This window comes from the organism of the source record quoted next, unplaced genomic scaffold (assembly GCF_019419815.1).
Source record: "Pyrus x bretschneideri cultivar Hongxiangsu unplaced genomic scaffold, Pyrus_bretschneideri_v1 Contig4, whole genome shotgun sequence".
In the NCBI taxonomy this organism is placed as follows: Eukaryota; Viridiplantae; Streptophyta; class Magnoliopsida; order Rosales; family Rosaceae; genus Pyrus; species Pyrus x bretschneideri.
Genome location: NW_025999723.1, coordinates 6,619,294 through 6,638,070, shown reverse-complemented (window position 1 = coordinate 6,638,070; position 18,777 = coordinate 6,619,294). Strand labels below are relative to the sequence as shown.

Below are 18,777 nucleotides of genomic sequence, written 5' to 3'. Positions count from 1 at the left end.
GCATCCATGTTGACTCGAAACTTTGCACTTGAAAATTGCTCATTACAACAGAAAGAAAACATGATTAGCCTATTTCAAGATATCTTTCTAATCAAAATGGGCCTAACCATAAGCCCGCATCTACATCTATTTACCTTAAAAATTAAAAAAATTATATATATATAGATAATCTTTAAGGGAAGGGATCCCCATTTTTTTTATAAAAATGGAGATTAGTTTTGGGGTCCACACTACATCGAACTTTAACGATCTGAACTGACTATTTTTCAAATTGCACCTCATAGATCATTCTTGCAAAATATTAGCCAAATCGAAAATGTTTAAGACATCTAATTGGGTTTCAAAGAAATTAACGAATACTTTCTTATATAAGAAAAATGAAATTTTATCTTAATAATTAAATATACAAATGATTTTGGATTGAATTGAATTTTTGTAAGGATAATCTATGAATCGAGACTCACAAAATAGACGGTTCAAATCGTTGAAGTTCGATGTGGAGTGAGCCCCACACCTAATCCCAATTTTTTGAAAAAAATGAAGATCCCCTTGCATAAAGGGCTTTATGTGTGTGTGTGTATATATTATATTCGAACTTTGGGTTCTAAGGTTGATTATGCGTCCACTAGCTAGTACTAAAGCATCTAGCCAAGAAGAAATATGTTTCTTAATGCTCTTGTTACCAAAAAGAAAAAGAAAATATCGAACGAGGTTGTCATTTGTAGCTTGTTGCTACTTGTTTATAATTAAAATGTAAAATTGAAAAGCGAATAACCCAGAAAATAATGGTGTCGATCGGCAAGAGCTTTGGACATGACGATAATTTTTTGTGTTTAGCTTACAAAATTAGGCACGTAATAAGACAATGCTAACGTTGCTATAACCGCCTAATCTATATAATTTCAATGGACATTCCAATTCATACTCTGTTTGGGCTCTAATTTTCTACCATGGTTTTCGAGGACACAGGTTCTGAGTTGGCTTTTGTAATTGTTTCCGGTATATATCTGCTGGTGGTAGGCATATGTTTGTGTTGCAGTGGCTCACCCCGCAGAAACGTCCCCCAAGAAGAAGCAACACCCCGTCGTTTGGGCCCCGAAACGCAAGAGACTTCAGCAGGAAGCAACATGGAAACACAAATCAATTGTGTCCAGACGAAGTACCAAAAGGGTATGGGTCTGGTTTTGGTAGGAGACGGTACGTGTCCCGTGTGCCTAGACGAATTCGAAGAAGGTGAATATCTTCGTACACTGCCGGAGTGCAGCCACTCGTTTCATGTTCCATGCATAGACATGTGGCTCTATTCACAACGGAGTTGTCCGGTTTGCCGTGCCAATGCCAAGCTGGTTACAGTGGTCGTTAAGCAATAGTAGGGTTTCGGGTCTGGCGAGCCGGGGTAGTGTCACGAGTGTAAAGAATTTTACAACAAAAATAAAAGGCATTGTTGTTATGCACATTGCAACCCAGCCAGGATTATTGTAGGATGGTGTGGTTTTTATGCTAATGGTTTTTGCTTTTTGATTTGGGGTGGTCTTAACATATGGTGACAAGTGACAACAGTCCGACGTGCCTGCAACCTATATACACAACGGTACTGAATGCAATGTCAAAAGAAAATGGGATTGCGGTTTGGAGGTCAACCCAAAACACATGTCAAATATTAGAGTGGGAAAACAGAGTTCAACAAATTTATAGCTAAATAATGATCGTAGACACTCATTTCACGTTCCATGCATTGACATGTGGCTTTATTCTCATTCGACTTCCGACTTGCCCGGTTTGTCAGGCCAATGCAACGCCGTTCACGGTGGTCGTTCAACGGTTGTAGAGTTTCGGGTTGGGTGAGCCGGAGAGGTCTTAGAAGGGTCAAGAATTTTGCAACGAAAAAAAAAAAAAAGGCATTGGTGTTATGCACATTATGGCAACCTAAGCTTGGATGAGTAGCGTATGATAGTGAGGTTTTTCAAATATTCCGCCCTGCGACTATTTGTATTTATTTGTAATTGGACATAAATCTCAAATGTAACAAACCTGATATGATGTAACTCTATTTAATGAATACGCAGCCTCACTCATTATTCATTGAGTTGAGTTTATCTTTTTTTTTAAAATAAAAGGGGTTTATCCATTATTTTCAGGGGTCGGGAAGATTCATAGAGACATTTCAGCATTTTCCTGGCTACAAGTCTGGCTTCCATACCAACATCGGGTTTCAAACTCGAAACCTCCAAATTTTAGTTTGAAGGAAGCCTCGCAATCTGCCATTTACCACTGGACCATCAGCTCGTGGTTCATTGAGTTGAGTTTATCATTCAAGCATACAATCCACACTACAAACCTATACAATTTTTTTCTCTCTTTTATTTATAAGTCACAAATGACATCACTTTCACCGTTTGCGTCATTTAGGTATTTTAGCGGGATCATTTGCATTATTTTATGGTTCATTCACCCGTTTTAATCTAACGGACCTACAGGTAATGACGGATTCTAATAACATTGGGTGGTTATAATCAAGGTAAGCTAGGCACCACTTGAAAATTGCTCACTACAACAGAAAGAAAACATGATTAGCCTATTTCCAGATATCTTTCTAATCAAAATTGGCCTAACCATAAGAAAACATGATCAGCCTATTATTTCAAGATATCCAGTTGCGAGTACATAGACCACGTGACATCAACTTCTTCATCTATTCCTGATTATCTTTACCACAACTTGATGTATTGTTCCATCTTTCCTCTCAACTACTAGATTTTCAAAGGGAAACTTATTCAGTTACTATTAGCCGAAAGACTAGTATAAGAGAAAACACCATTTTTAGGTTTTCCATGATAACTCATTCATCTAATAGGGTTTTGGTTTTTTGTTTTTAATGCGACGATATATTCTATTTTTAATTTATTAGGTTCAAAGTTTAAAGATATTTATGTCTATTTAAGTGATATTTTGGAAAGTTTTATAAAGACTGACATTTTTGAAATTAGAAGCAAATATTTGGCTATATTTGATAAATACTCGTTTGAATGTTGCTGGTAACCTATACCTAGTTATCATGGTTTTGCTTTTTTTGTTTCCTTCACACAAGGGACAACATACCCTGATATCATGAAGAAAATTAAGGTTTCGCCATAAAATTAATTTGCAATATAAAAGTAGCCTAATTTTATTACTTTTACATGCAATGTCCCTTATTTTTTCGACATGAGATTCATACTCTCAACACGTGTAACATGGAATTCACCAATTAAAATCCCCTTAATTTAGAGGTTCAATACGTCCACGTTGTCTATTACAACTACTAAAGCATCTGCTCCAGGAGTAAGGTTAGATATATGAACTTTCATAGCATTTTCTGCATAGGAAAAAAATGAAATCAATTAGAATCATTTCTAAGCAAAGAGATTTGGACTCGACGTTACATTTTGTGCTTACGAAATTAATAATGAGAATAAGACAATGGTAACCTTGCTTTAACCGCCTATTCTATATAACATGAATGGCCATTTTAGCAAATTCATAGTCTCTTTAGACTCCAAGTTCTACCATGCTTGGGCTTTCTCTGGTCATACCTCAGGCTAAGGTTTTCGAGTCATCATGCGTGTGCTGCTATTGCACCAACTTTTTGAACCTCAACTTACTTTACTCGCTAGTATGCAGTAAGTTTGGTCATAGACTAATGGTTTCACGATTCATATCTCATATATTGCATAAGAATATGCGGGTCTCGTTTTCTACGAGGTTTTAATCAATCTAGCTTATGTTTATGTCATGCGGAATATATTTTTCTTAATTGAAGCTTGCTGAATGCTTGATTGCGTTGTTGATTGCAGAACTCGCCGTGTGACCCATGCTTGACACATTGCTGCTTGCATTGGTGCGCCTTGTGCCAAGAGAACAGGGAGATGAAGGGAGACCTCTCGGACAATGCTGTGATGCCAGTGAGGATTGGAGGCATCTTAAATTTAAAAAAGATTTCACTTCTAATTGGAGACATTGTTAATTTAAAAAGTTTATGGCTTCAATATGCAGGCAATGAAAGGCTTTTACTGTTTTCTTTCCCTCTCTATTCGATTTTTCCAATTGGTTATTTTGTAGAATGCTGTTGACCCTAAAAATTACAAAGCCTACGTGGTGCGCAGGTCGAGTAACTAATAAGCTAACTACGTCCTTCGGTTGAACGGGGGCGTGCCAACTCGTCGGTTGAGCTTGGCCGAGGAGTAAAATTTGTTGATGTTGCGTTGAGTGCATTGCTGACTTCATGATCTTACGATTGCGGCCGAGGAAGGAACAAATCTCAGCCTTTTGGTTCTCGAGCCTGAAGACAAGGCTGCTAGTTCTGCGAAGTTCAATATCGAATTCAGCTCTCAAGGTGTCGAATGTAATAACCTGGTAACACCTCACTTCGTCGAGAAAGCTAATGAGATGACCTCTGCCAATAAGGATTCAAAAATCCTTCTCGACCGAGACTTGGATAGATAACTAGTCGGCCTCGACGCAGTGCTGTTTATCCAAACTGAAGGTGCTTCGCAGTCGGCTGATTCTACGACAACAATGTTGTTTATCAAAACTGAAGGTGTTCGCCGATTGCCTTCACAGTGCTGTTTATCCAAACTGAAGGTGTGTTGGCAGAAAAAGAAAATAAAAAAAATCTCAAAGTGTTTGAAAGGTTTGTGCAGGACAGTTGTGTGTTGAATTGGAGGTCCCTCGAATGTCCTCTGCCGCTTTGTATTTATATGGACGTGCCTTGATGAACACACTGTGAATTTGTTGCCGTGACTTAGGAGTATCCAATCGGAATAAATATTATTCCTATGAATATTATTCCAAAGGAGCAACACACTTTGATAACTGTCATCCACCTATGATAACCATGCAATCATATCAATTTACAAGCACAAGGAACTCTTCCATAGCATTTTAAATAACCGTGCAATGTTTAGACCTATATTCACGTCCAAGTGCATGCATTTGGAATTACCATTCCAGATAATCTTCATTAAACTTCCACGTGGAGAACATAAAAAGCTCTTTTTTTCATGCCGTCTCATCCATGCAAACCGTTTGCAAATCAAATGTCACGATGTGATCCTGATCACCATCATCCACCTACTGCATCATTTCACCTTTATCCAATGCAAGCATTGATTTTAAATGAAATTAATTCATTCATAATTTGTATTGCCGCATGAGTCGTACAAACATCCCAAACCCGTTTGATCTGTACCTCCAAGTTCGAAATATGATTTGCCTCATCACTTATCTTTAAACAACCAGCTGGATATAGCTAATATTAGGCTTAGATAATCTAATATATATTAAGAGATAATATTATGATTAAAACCACAATATTATCCCTCAATAATAATTGAAAATCATCTCAACCACTTTATCATCCAGCGGTCTAAAACTTTACTCATCCAACGACCACGATTGCTCAGGCCGATGATGTAAAATCAGATCCAAGCAAATGCACATTGTTTTCTGGAAGTGGATAACCCCAAAGATGTTAGGTTTAGTCACACTACAGTATAACACAGGTCAATTGAAGGTAAGATGCCTTAAATAAGTTATGTTAGTATTATATAATCATACTTCTTCAGGTTTTTGTTATATGGAAACATTACATATTTATGGCATCAATGTTCTTTTTCTCAGCCGAGGAAAATTGTTAGAAATTGCAGAACTGTTGGGATCTTTTGCTACCATGTTTGAGTTCCTACAACTGAATCCCATATTCTTGAATCTTGCCCATTGAGTTGTTGCCGCCAACCCTCTAATTGTCAGTCTCTATTTATATTCAAACTTGTACTTTTATTCTTAATACATTCAATTTATCCTCATAAACTATTGTGGGAATTATAATTCCCAATGATTGATATTGTGAAACAACTCTGCTGCTGTACTAGTTTTGTTTTCCTTCTCTTTTTTGTTTATAAAGTTCACAATTTTTCAAAAGAGACAACCCCTCTTTTAAAGCCACTACTGCTTCTCAATGTTAATCTTGTTTTTCTAGAGGCCACAATTGGTGAAAGGAAATTTGCAACTGTTGTCCGCGGATTAAATTTTCTTTTTCTTTTACTTGCTACAGCTGCTGCTCCACCGTTATTAACAGCCGTTAGCGGCGGTTGTTGGTCTTTGGGATTAGGTGAAATCTATTGATGAGCTAACTCAACTCTCTTCAGAACACAAGGCAGCCGGCAACCGCCGAAAGCCAATCACCGTGTCCACTGAAAATGTTGCAGAGTGCAGGAAGTTACGGATTTTCTGAGTTCTGAAAGCGAATTGAGAGTGCTGCAAATCGGAAATGATGTTACACGAGGATGTGCCTTTGGGGACAAGGAAGCGAAGGACGATACATATTGTTGTATAGTTACTAAGTAGTAATTATGTAAAGGCTGGTAGAATTGCATTTGTTTATTCTTTTTGCTCATTGTTGCAATAAGAAGTATAAGACGAAGAGAAATAACAGGTTGGATGATATGAATTAGGATTTGCTGTTGTGGGTTCTTCTTGGTTGTGTCTCCTTTTTTTGTCACCCATTTCAAATGAGCCCAAAAAAGAAAAGACAAGAAATGGGAGTGTAAAGGAAAACTAGAACAAGAAAGAACACGTTCTAGTTTGGTTTTGTTGTTCCAATATAAAGTTTTCATCTTTGTTTTAGTTTGTAGGTAGAAGTTGAAATCTGATTACAAGAATTGTGAGTATAAAGGATAAGTGGCTCAAATTCACCTCTTATATTTTTTGGGTTTGTTTCTTTGATTTCTCAAAAAAAATTTCCAAGAATCGCTTATATTTAGCTTTGTACCTCGGTTTATCGATTGGGATTATGCTACTTTGGTGTTGGATTGAAGCAAACTAAATCAGTTCAGTTTAATATATTCTAAGCCGGTCTAGCTTAGTTCCAGAAATTACTCCAATCTAAGATAGTCTGGTGCTACAAACGCAGCCTAGGAGTACTCCAATAGTGAAGACATCATGTGAGTCGTGAAAATGCTTGTTCCTATTTCCTTGGTCAATTTGTTTTACGTTTTTGTATTTAAGTTGTAATATGTATGTTGAATGATGATGCAAGTTGAATGAAGTTTTTTTTTTTTTTTTTGTCAAAGTATTATTTAGGTTCATACGATAGTTTTCTTTAATTCAACAGAAATTGCATCGATATTTGTTTATTTACTTGTGGATCATACAACCTAACTCATTAAAAGTAAGTAGCATATATACAAAACATACACCCCAAAATTTATACCAATTCTCATTCTAGGTAAACAACATGCATGTGCCTTAATTAGATGCCCATAACACGAAAAACTAGCAAATGAATAAGGAAAACTGTAGTCAATTTTAAAAATAAATTTTGAAAACCCGCTCGAGCAGTGGCGAAGTCACATAGATGTCAGGTGAGGCCTAGGCCCATCCCTGAATATGCTGGTAACCTAATTCACTATGAAGAAAATTAGGGTTTCGTTATAAAATTAATTTGCAATATAAAAGTAACCCAATTTTATTACTTTTACATGTAGGATCCCTTATTTTTTCGACGTAAGATTCATACTCTCAACACATATAACATGGAATTCACCAATTAAAATTCCCTTAATTTAGAGGTTCAATACGTCCACGTTCTATTGCAACTACTGAAGCATCTGCTCCAGGAGTAAGGTTAGATATATGAACTTTCATAACATTTTCTGCATAGGAAAAAATGAAATCAATTAGAATCATTTCTAAGCAAAGAGCTTTGGACTCGACGTTACATTTTGTGCTCGTGAAATTAATAATGAGAATAAGACAATGGTAACCTTGCATTAACCGCCTATTCTATATAACATGAATGGCCATTTTAGCAAATTCATAGTCTCTTTAGACTCTAAGTTCTACCATGGTTTCCGGAGAGTCTGAATATGGTCCTGCACTTTTTCTCATCATTCAGCTTGTGGTGATCATAGCCATCTGGTGGTGTTACCGTTGCTGCTGCGAGAATATTCCCCCTGAAGAACCGACACAACGACAATTGGAAGATGATGAAATGCAAAAGACCACAGCAGCAAGCAGCACAAGGACTACTACTGCTTCACCGGTAATCCAAAAGTATGAAAAGGGTGTTAGCCTGGTAGGAGATGGTACGTGTGCTGTGTGCATAGAAAAATTTGAAGAAGGTGAATATTTTCGTACCTTGCCGGAGTGCAACCACTCGTTTCACGCTGCATGCATTGACATGTGGCTCTATTCTCATCCGAATTGCCCAGTTTGCCGCGCCACTGCTACACTGTTCACGGTTGTCGTTCAGCGGTAGTAGGGTTTCTGATCTGAGCTCGATAGTGCCACGGAAGAGTAAACCAAATTTTGCACAAAAAAGACATTGCGTTGTTTTGTAATTTCAGCCGGGGTACGAGTAATTTTTTATGCTTGTGCCGAGGAAGGTAAATATAATCCATACCTAGAAGCTTGAAAACTCATGATATTCCTCCATGAGAGTGACTATTGGGTGTATTCCGTACTTGTTCATCGGAAACTGATGTCTTAGACATCAAACGAAGGCCTTGTTGGAATGATTTGAGAAATGTGTTTTCATTAACAATGCTTTGGTTTGAGAGCTTTCATCTTTCACAAAATTGAGAAAATCACTTACTAAAAATTGTAAACTTCAGGCGCAATTAAGAAAAAATACACACACACACACATATGATAGATCAAACTAAAACTTCACTCAAACCATAAGGTTGGTTAACATCTACTATTAGTCTATTACAACCTATATATGCAGTATCTGGTCAAGGGAAAAATGTTTGGTAATGCCTCAAATTAAGATTATTTCACGAGTATGATTTTTGAGCACCCATTTTTTTGTTCTAGACATTCTATATATTATGTCTCTTGATTCTCCTTTCGCAGACTTTGTTTATTATGTCTCTGCAAATAAGAACAGTTAAAACTCTTGTATGGACATTCACGTCTTCAATACGAGACAATGGTATTTGAAGTTTGAACCATAAATAATTCCTAAGAGTGTCTTGACCATTTATAGTCCCCAAAATCTTTCATTAGGTGGTGCATAATCAGTGGCTAAAACAAGATAAGCAGTATTTATGTATATCTTAGGGAAAATGTTAGGAAGACTATGTTTTTAAATAAACCGTATTTTGTAGATTATATGATGTGGTGGTTGATGGTTGGTTTCTTATAGTACTATATTTATCAACCGCCACATGCATTATGTAGTTTAAAAAATATACTTCAAGTAGATAATCTCGTTAACATCTCCCATATCTTATTAGTCCCCATATGATCATTTGTGGATTCTGGTGTGTCATTATGAGAGCCTTGCATGGCTTTCACGTAAGTAGGAGATGGTTTAATGCATAAGAAGTCCATTTTGCTCTATCACATTAGTGCTAGAACTGAACCAGATAACCCAATAAAATTAATTGTGCTAGCTACGGCTGCCTCCATTAACATCACTTTCACGAAATTGGTACACTAATTTTATTTCAAGTTTAATTAGTTAAGAACATTTACCCTTGCACCTGATGTATGAATTCTCATAATATTATTGGTATAAAACTGAAAAATTTTAGGACCAACAATTTGCGTGCTTCAAAAAAGCCGACTCAGTGCTCCACAATAAAAAAAGAGGCCGACTCAGAGCTTCAGGTCGTTCCATCTTCTCATCTGTCTGTGTAGGCACATAAGACAAGTGCAAACCTTGATATAATCGCCTTTTCTACGTATAATTTCAACGTCCATTTAAATTCCTTGGCATTACACACGACTTTCCACCATGGCTGAAAGCCATAACCTTGTCTCTGATCCCAGATTATATATTCTTCTAGTTGCTCTGAGCTCGGCTGTGCTTGTTGTCACACTCTGCCATTGCGCAGTCATTTGTTGCTGCAACCGCAACACCCCAACCGCAACAAACACGACGCCGTTTGAGGCCTGAAACCACGGGGCTCACAGATGGCAGCATGTGGCCTTCGTCAGCATCTGAACTCATTCCGGCCAGGAAGTATCAAAGGGACGTTGGCTTGGTCTTGGTGGGAGACGGTATGTGTGCTGTGTGCATAAGTGATTTTGAAGAAGGTGAAGAGTTTCGTACCTTGCCGGAATGCAAGCACTCATTTCACGTTTCATGCATTGACATGTGGCTGTTTTCTCATTCAAGTTGCCCGATTTTCCGTGCCGACGCCACACTCTCATCCCTCGTAGTTCAGTGTTTGCCTGATTTAGAGTCTGGTAACTTAGAGAGCCGATAAATTTTAGTAAAATTATCTGAGTGTCGTGTATAGTCAAATAAAAACAAAATATAAGATATGGTGGTTGTGACACCACAATCAAAGTTCTTCTGAGGCCTTAGCAGCCAATAATTTGTAAGGACATTGTAGTTATGCAATCTAACTATTGGATATGATGGTGAGGTTTGTCCTCTAATTATTAATGTATTTACCTTGCGATTGAGGCCATGAAAAGGGGTGATTGCTCAAATGGGCTTTGTTTTGGGCTTAAAAGGTTGCCACAAAAAATGGGCCTGTAATTTGGAGATCCAACCCAAAACAAAAAGTACAGTGGAAAGCCAGAATCCTGGTAAAATTCCAGCTTCTCTAGGGTGCCATATATTTACGAGTATTTTTACCTCCATTAAATACTGAAAATAATGTGTCTACTTGTGAGAAAAAAAAAAAAAAAAAAAAAACTACTGAAAATAATGGTTGGTGACATGCATGGTTTGAAAAATGCCAATGGGACTTTTTCAAAATTAGAACTCTTCAATTTTTATAGACTTTCTGCTATCTTATGTTTTTAGCACAGTATTTTATGATGTTGATAAAAAAAATTGATTTTAACTGTAAGATGGCAAAGAGCTATAAAGAGTCTAACTTTGCAAGAGTTTCTTTAACATTTCTCTTTATTTTACCACGGTCCTTGGATCCCAACTTTCAAGAAAATATTCTTGATTGATTGATTGATTTAGTTTTTATCAGTTGAGATTTCGTTGATAACATTTGTCCAAACATCCTTTTTACGTTTAAGTTAATTCCAGTTTCCAACATTTGGTATCAGAACCCTTATGGGTCTGATGATTCAGACATTTCAAATTTCATTAAACGACCCACATGTTTTAATTCCTTAGAAGTTGTGATAATTTTGGACCGTTAGATGAAATTTGAAAAACTTAGATCACTTGATCTATGACCGTGGTGGAAGATATCCGGATAACCATATGCTTACTTAAACCAAACACCATCAACTAAAAACAAATTTAAAATTTATGAAAGAGACTACAAACTCGAACAACAAACTTAAGTTGAATTGTTGCTCATTTTTCTGACTCAGCATGACGAATCTCGGCAAGCATTATATTATCTTATGATAATTAGTTAAGATACTGAAAAGTATTGAGTATTTACTTATCATATCAAGTAAAATAATAATTATTAGAACTCTACAAAGATCACATGCTGTTTTTTTGTTTGTAAATTACATATTAGAAATAACAAGTGTGAACGACTGCAAAACAACGTTTTTTAAGTGCCAGTACCAGTTGAAGATAAACATAATATAGTTTAGTTGAATTAAAGTCGTATGTTAATATTGTTTCACGTAAGAACAACTTATATAACATGAAACCAAGTTAAACAAGACATAATAATTTAATAATCCAATAGCTCGTAGAGACTTCTTTTCCTACAACACATGGAGTTGGACTTCGAGAATAACTTATTTGCTTAATAAAAAGCAAAGGGAATATGCATTTGCCAGAGAATTAGCCTCTGCAAGCTCTGCTAATTCCAGAACCGTCAACCAAGCGGGATATTTTTTAGTATGACTGTGACATAAGGTGGTACATCATATGTTCTTATATAAATGGTGAGTTATGTGTGTTAAAAGATTAATAACTTAAAAATTAGAATTTTACACCATTTGCATAAAAACACGTGATGTACTATCTGTATTTCTGTCACAATGAAAAATTTCTTCAACCGAGCTATGATTTAATGACAAAAACGACGCAGTTTCCACCCCTGGGACTTGGAGTCAAAGAGTCAAAGACAGAATCGCATAGCCAGCCTTGCTCTACAAATTCAAGACTCAGAAAAGCGACTCAACTTCTTTTCCTGTGAGCTGAGTTGCGTGAATGGATTAGACAAAAGCCAATTTAGCATCTAATAAAAAACGACCCGTCACTTTCCTTGTCTTTGCGTTCCCATGTGAACTTTCCCTCGAACAACGCCTCTCCTCTCCTCTCCTCTCCTTCACCCATATTTGCCTATTTGCCGACTCTCTTACTCTGCATTTTTGCATAGCTTCCCTGTTGTTTGTTTGTTCATTTCTTTGGTTTAGTCCTCTGCAATTTGCCAATTTTCTGGGATTTCCACATCCGGGTGGGCTTTTAGTATTGGTGGGTTTCAAAAGCGCTTTTGTCATCACGTTTCATGATTTAAAGGGTGATTTTCTCAGAAGATAAAGTCTTTTGAGAGATATTTTTAGCTGGTGGGCATTTGGGTATTTTCATTTGCCCCTAAAGTAGCCAGCAAGTTAAGGAGTGTTTGGTCACTGAGTTCCCACTATCTCGGTTTTTGGGTTTCTCCTGTGTTCATGGAAAAGATTGGAACTTTACAGAATTTTCCCAGAAAATTAACCTTTCCCTTCAGTTTCTTGGGCTTCTGGTGAATTGGGTAAAAGGGTAATGCCCAAAATTAACTGTGGTTGGTTTGAGCTTTTTTTGGGTAGTTTTGATGTGAAATCAGTAGCTTTCTGATGAGATTTGATGACAAAGATGAAATCTTTGAGCAGTGTGGGACTTGGGTTAAGTGTGGTTTTTGGCTGCCTTTTCTTGGCTCTGATTGCAGAGCTTTACTATTTACTGTGGTGGAAGAAGAGATTTACTAGCAGAGAGATTGACAGTGGCTACAGCAGCAGCCCACAGAAGGAAATCTTCTACATGTTCTGCTGGAGAAGAAGCACTTGCACTTCCTCCCGAAACCCCACAGGTATCTGTGCTTCTTTGAGAATGTCAGAAACCCTAGTCCATGAACCAAGCAGCAACAATCTGGTGCTCAAATCATTTGAGGAGGATGATTTGGATGCTGAGCTCATGAGGCTGCAGAATGCTGGTGGGGGCCCACCAAGGCACCTGTTCACAATTGTGGAGGAAACAAAGGAGGATTTGGAGCAACAGTCAGAGGATGGCGGGTGGAGGAGCCAGAAGGGTTCTAGGAGTAAGAGTCTTAGTGATTTGCTTATGGGATTTGAGACTCCATATCTGACACCTCTTGGTTCTCCAACACTTTTCACACCTCCTCTCACTCCCCCGCAGGGTTTCAGCCCACTCTTTGAGTCAAAATCTGATGCAGAATTCAACAGATTGAGGTCCTCTCCTCCTCCAAAATTCAAGTTCTTGCAGGTTGCCGAGGAGAAACTTAGAGTAAAATTGCAGGAAAAAGTTCAGAATATTGATGGAAATGCTGAGGAAGATGGTTCTTTCATCACAATCATTGTTGACAAGAACAACGAAAAGTGCCATTCATCAAGCACTTCACAGGTTCTTCCTTTAGTTTCTTCACCTTCAGGATTCAGATCAACAATTGGGAAGAAACCCAATTTACATTAGAGTTCGATGAACCAATTTTTTTGCTTTTTTTAAAAAAATTATTATTTGTGGGTAAGTTTGTTAAATTTGATTAGTAATAGAGGTTAATGTGGAATGTAATGAGTTCTAGTGGTGGTGGGGGGGACATATATTCAGGAACATGATGGTGTGAGATGGGTTTTCCTGTTAGTGGGGGACCTCGTGACTGTGAAGTTGCTTTGTTTTATTTAGCCTTCATGTTCCCCTGAGTTGTCTCGTACCTGTAATCTTCTTGTGACTGTGATGATGCTACACAACTGATGTTCTTGTCCTCTCTCTCTCTCTCTCTCTCTCTCTCTCTCGTTGAAACTCACACTATGTCACCTTGTCGGTATTTCAAGCCACCAAACATTATGCATCGCATGATTGCTTGAAATACTCTCACAATATAGAGAGGGACTTGGCAACAATACCTCCACAATGGAGAAAAATTTGCATGCACCTTCAAGATACCATTTTGGTATTATGGACCAATATTACAATGAACATGCGAGAACTAAAACACATGATATTATTTTTTTGCCCAAAACACTGCAATAACACTTTGCAGACCATATGCAAGTCTTTTTAACATCCCGTTTCATGAAAGTCATTCTCTTATCATAAACAATCATTGTTGCCTTGCCTTTGTTTTCTGGCATGTTTATGCCACTTGTTTTGGTAAATCTCAATATCTAGGTGGAATTCAATATCTTAGTACAGGTGACTTAGTGACATGACATTAAGAAAGCATCAACCACCTGCATTACAAGACAAAGTTGGAAAAAGGAAAGGGAAGAGTTGAGGTGATGCCTTATGGCCTTAGGGCATTTTCCCAAACAACAAAGATAAGCAAATTGCCCCGTGAAAGTGGCTTGTGCGAATTTGCCGAAAGGTGCAACGATCCATCCACCTCCACCTTGAAGAATCATGTAGGCTCTTACTTTTTTAGTATCCCCTTTGTAATCTTCTGTTCTGACTGACAGATTCGTGGCTCAAATCATGGCCATCAATGTATACAAACTCATATACTAAGGAAACAATCCGTATGTTCTTTTTGTTACATGTTTACTTACCAAGAATTAAGAGGTTTTAATCCTTGAGTTTCGTGCGTTTGCTAAAGTATAAGTTGGAAAATCACTTCACTTAACTTTTCTTTAATAAATACTAACATAGACTCGAAAAAGTATAAAATTCCTATTTTCTATTTCGAAGTTGTCTAATTCGTTCATTCTCTCATTTCCATTAGTAAACATGATCTATAGAGAATCAAATCTTAGACTGATCATAATCTCAATTCATCGCTACAATCTTTATCTCCCCACACTGCGTGCACTTCCTTTAATTTACCTTAGACTTTGGTTTTAAATTTATTCGTACTGTTTATACAGAACTTTCACCTTATAGCTTCATCATCTTTCGAATGTCAGCTAGCATACCTTGATTTTTGGGATCCACGTGGATAACCAATTTGGGGTTTGTCAATTTGGTATCAAAGCCAAAAAACACCTTACCTCATAGATAACCTGCGTTGTAACCAATTTTATATTTTATTGTGTCCATCTCTCCGTCATCTCCCTTTTATGATTTTACCTTTCGTTATAGGAAAATCTTTTTCACTCTTATTTTTTCTCATATACTAATCTATTTTTCTTTCGTATTCAAATAAAATAAATCAAAGAAGAATCGAGAAAATACAAAAAGAAGAGTGAATTTTGATTTCACAACTTTACTGTTCAACCATAACGATCATAAAGACTCTGTGTGTACAAAATTGAAACATGAGCACTTGATAGAAATGTAAAAACGTGTGATGATGATTGATGGAAATGCTATCACATGCTAAATATCAAGTCACTTGGAAAGAAAATTTACCACCCACTGCATGTGGCCAAGTAATTTACCTCTATTTCTATATTACTTGCAGTAAAAGGAAGGGTAAATTTTTTCTAATTTATGAAGAACACGGTTGAATACATGGAAACGCACAAAAAAATCAACCAGAAAGCCAACGTATATGAAGAAATATCAGGTCAGATTCCAATGGCAGCAATAGCAGACATTCCCAGCTCAACACAGAGTGGTTTCAGGCCGGGTTCTTCCAAGAGGCTGAATGCGGTAAACCCGTAATAGGAGTGATATAGATCTGGAAAGTCCCCCGGGAACTTGCTGAAACCACCGTACTGGTGAAAACACAAATACGAACATCAAAGTCGGGAGTCATAAGCAGTGCTATCAGCTTAGAAAAAAGTTTGACAGAAATCGGGGCACTTCCATAATATTGTATAAGTAGCCTAATTACAACATTCCTCTTGTTTACAAAAGATACTATTGCCAAAAAAAAATCAAGCACAAAAATCAAATTTATCTCGTCTGCATTTTATTGGTCCGTTATTTTTCCTAAGAACAAGAACTTATATCCAATTGCATTTCTAGTTTCTATCATCATAGCCTTAGGATCCTTCTATGTTTATGGAGATTAATCCAATAAATTTGTAAATTTGTATGCATGACCGAAGTAACAACGGATTTTCCATGACAAATCTGAAAGAAACTTCACATTCTCCCCTATCGTATCATAGGTTAATATGAGGAGAGATAAGCAAAAGCACCTCGGATTGACAAGTTAGCAAAAATCCATGTAGAGCCTTCTTGTCAATGAATTTGTGGCCCCCTAAAACCTTCAAAACTGATCCAATCCTGCACAAGCAAATTTCCATTGTCAGGGTACAAAATTCCAAACACGGCATGAAACGCCCAAAGGATGTTCATCCACCTACCAAAAGGCATAACATGTATCACTAGGCTTGTTGGGTCTACCCTGAAATCCACCATCAGCTGCCTGCTTCTGCAGTGGTACAAAAGAATGACTGAAAGTGAGAAATCTTTATTACGGGACGAGAACATAAAATTGCTTATCAGAATGCAAAGTCCGGGACCATTGTTTCAGATGCATCTACTTATTTGGCAGATTTTAAGGCTTTTAATGCCCACATGCCTGTCAAGTGTTTACTTGCAGGAGTGTTAAAAGCTTTACAATCTCAAGGGGAAAACTGGCAACGCTTGAAGATATTAGGTGAGGAGACAAACCTGCAAGCACCAATCCAGCAGCAATGGCACATTTATTATGGAAGACTCTGCATCTTTAGAAAGAATATCTTCTTCAATGAATCCCATTAACCGGAGAGATGTAACACTGCAATATGTTGCACCGCCTGTGTCACTAAAATGAATATTGTATCAAGAAGAAAAAGAAAATTTCAAACTTTTTGGGTTTACATCACGGGCTAGTCTAAGAAGAAATTATGCTGTTTTACTTTAGAAATACAAAAAACAACAATCGAGTAAAATATTAACAAGAAAGCAACTGGTAAGGAAATCGAAAAATGGGGACATTCATAATTGTTAGAACTCACCGTGAGATTCCGAACCAGGAGTCAACCCAAAGCCTCCATCGTACGACTGAAAGAACGAAGTCACTTCTGTATAAGTATATCTCCAAAATATATCAAGAATTGGGAAATTTACTGATTAAATGGAAGATAATATCCCAAGAGGATGATCGCATTTGCCATACAGACCTGGCAATTTATTATGTACGCCTTGGCTTTCTCCTTGTCCATTCCACTCCAATTTCCCAGCATATGACAAATGGCCACTGGTACATCAATCAGCTCAATTGATGCTACATTGTCAAGTATATTGAATTAAACGGCTTAAAAAGTAACTACATAAAAGCTTTTACCGTCTTACCAGCACAATAAATGAATCGGAGATCAGTCTCGGCCCCTGTATGTATAGGCATAAAACTGCCAAAATCAGTCGAAAATACCAGGAAATTAGTCCAGCTAACTCATAACATCCCCTAAGACATGGCTATAAGCTTTCCTGTAAACCACAATACCTCCCATCAGACTGTTGAAGGTTTCTCATTGACGTTAGTATCGACTCAGAATCAATACTGGACAAGTCATAGCCGATGATTTTAAGTATCGCCACAGCACAATACGTGCTGGCCAAGTTACTGACACTGCGACTTAATAAAGCCTACATCAAAATCAAACTAAATAATTACTAACCGGAAACACGAAAAAAGTATATCATTCAATGCTCTTATACTAAGAATTTGCTTAAACTACACGAAATGGTTAAAACCCGACAGAAAGCTTAAACAATAAATAAACTAGTTCATAGTTTCATACCCCATTGTCATTATCCTCTGAAGGAAATTGTGCAGATCTGGAACCATAAAATCCATAGAATTGTCCTACAACAAATCAAAAGATCAATTTTTTTTATTCATTTAAACTAGAATTCACACTTAAATGAAAACAATTTAATTCAATTCGATTCGATTCTATCGAATTCGAACTCAAAAATACAAATCGCCCCATCTACCGTTGTTCAATTCGGACTGGCTTCTCGGGTGAGCTTGCAACGACAGAACCCACTTGGCAACTGCTTCCTTGTCAACCTACCAAATCAAAGATTGCAACTTTCTAAATCATTTATTTCAAATTTGAATTTCAACAACGAAAATTGACTAACGACGACATACGAGGCGATTGGGGGCGGCGAGGAGGTCGAGGCCGGAGATGACAAAGTAAGCGAGAGTGAGGCGGTTGATTTCCTGGGACTGGTAGGGGGACGGCAGCAGCTGGTACATCATCTGAAGAAACGTCACGTGCCGGTCACGCTCGAAAATCTCCGAAGCCATGGCCCGATTTTATTGGACGGAGACGGTGGAGTTGGAGATCGGAGATCCTACTGGTTACTTGGGTTTCTCCAACCAGCTTTTGGCTTTTAACTGCGGAGGTGTACGGCGTACGAAGTCGACGGCTGAGATACGTTGAGTCCGTTTCTAAAGCGTTTTCGGATGTCGTCATCTACTCATCTTCGAACTTCAAACAACCTTTTTCTTTTTTCATTTTTTTTTTTCGCGGAAAATAATAAAGGACGCCCATATATCATGATTTTCTTTTCTTTTTTTTGAAAGTGGAATACATCATCAATTTTAACTTTAAACCGAAAAAAAAAAAAACGAATATATATAAACTTAAAATATACTGATTTATTTAGTAGGAGATTAACTATTAGATTCACCCTTAGATTGCTGAAATTTAATCATCAATTTAATTACTCCTTCGTAATCACACTTAAGGACATAA

The 18,777-nt window shown here is 37.3% G+C and overlaps 3 protein-coding genes across 4 annotated transcripts; 2 read left to right on the top strand and 1 right to left on the bottom strand.

Annotated features, from left to right (window-relative positions):
- The first annotated feature begins 950 nt into the window (after nt 1-950).
- Nucleotides 951-8,296, top strand: LOC103948468 (E3 ubiquitin-protein ligase RING1-like). Its single transcript, XM_009359498.2, has 2 exons — nt 951-1,197; nt 7,896-8,296. The coding sequence occupies exons 1-2, from the start codon at nt 951-953 to the stop codon at nt 8,294-8,296; spliced, it is 648 nt and encodes a 215-aa protein (XP_009357773.2).
- A 3,728-nt stretch (nt 8,297-12,024) lies between these two features.
- On the top strand, nt 12,025-13,902 carry LOC103948407. Its single transcript, XM_009359439.3, has one exon. The coding sequence runs from the start codon at nt 12,770-12,772 to the stop codon at nt 13,610-13,612; it is 843 nt and encodes a 280-aa protein (XP_009357714.2). The 5' UTR covers nt 12,025-12,769; the 3' UTR covers nt 13,613-13,902.
- A 1,640-nt stretch (nt 13,903-15,542) lies between these two features.
- On the bottom strand, nt 15,543-18,385 carry LOC103948408 (geranylgeranyl transferase type-1 subunit beta). 2 transcript variants are annotated; one of them, XM_048565814.1, is made up of 11 exons: nt 18,168-18,385; nt 18,008-18,083; nt 17,812-17,876; nt 17,514-17,656; nt 17,363-17,418; nt 17,191-17,294; nt 17,026-17,071; nt 16,700-16,824; nt 16,390-16,457; nt 16,222-16,309; nt 15,543-15,792 (listed from the first exon to the last, which is right to left on the bottom strand). In XM_048565814.1, exons 1-11 carry the CDS (start codon nt 18,324-18,326, stop codon nt 15,643-15,645), a joined length of 1,080 nt encoding a protein of 359 aa, XP_048421771.1. In that variant the 5' UTR covers nt 18,327-18,385; the 3' UTR covers nt 15,543-15,642. The 2 variants fall into 2 exon arrangements, with proteins under 2 accessions (XP_048421771.1, XP_009357715.2); XM_009359440.3 differs by having other exon boundaries at nt 17,191-17,267.
- Nucleotides 18,386-18,777: the final 392 nt, after the last annotated feature.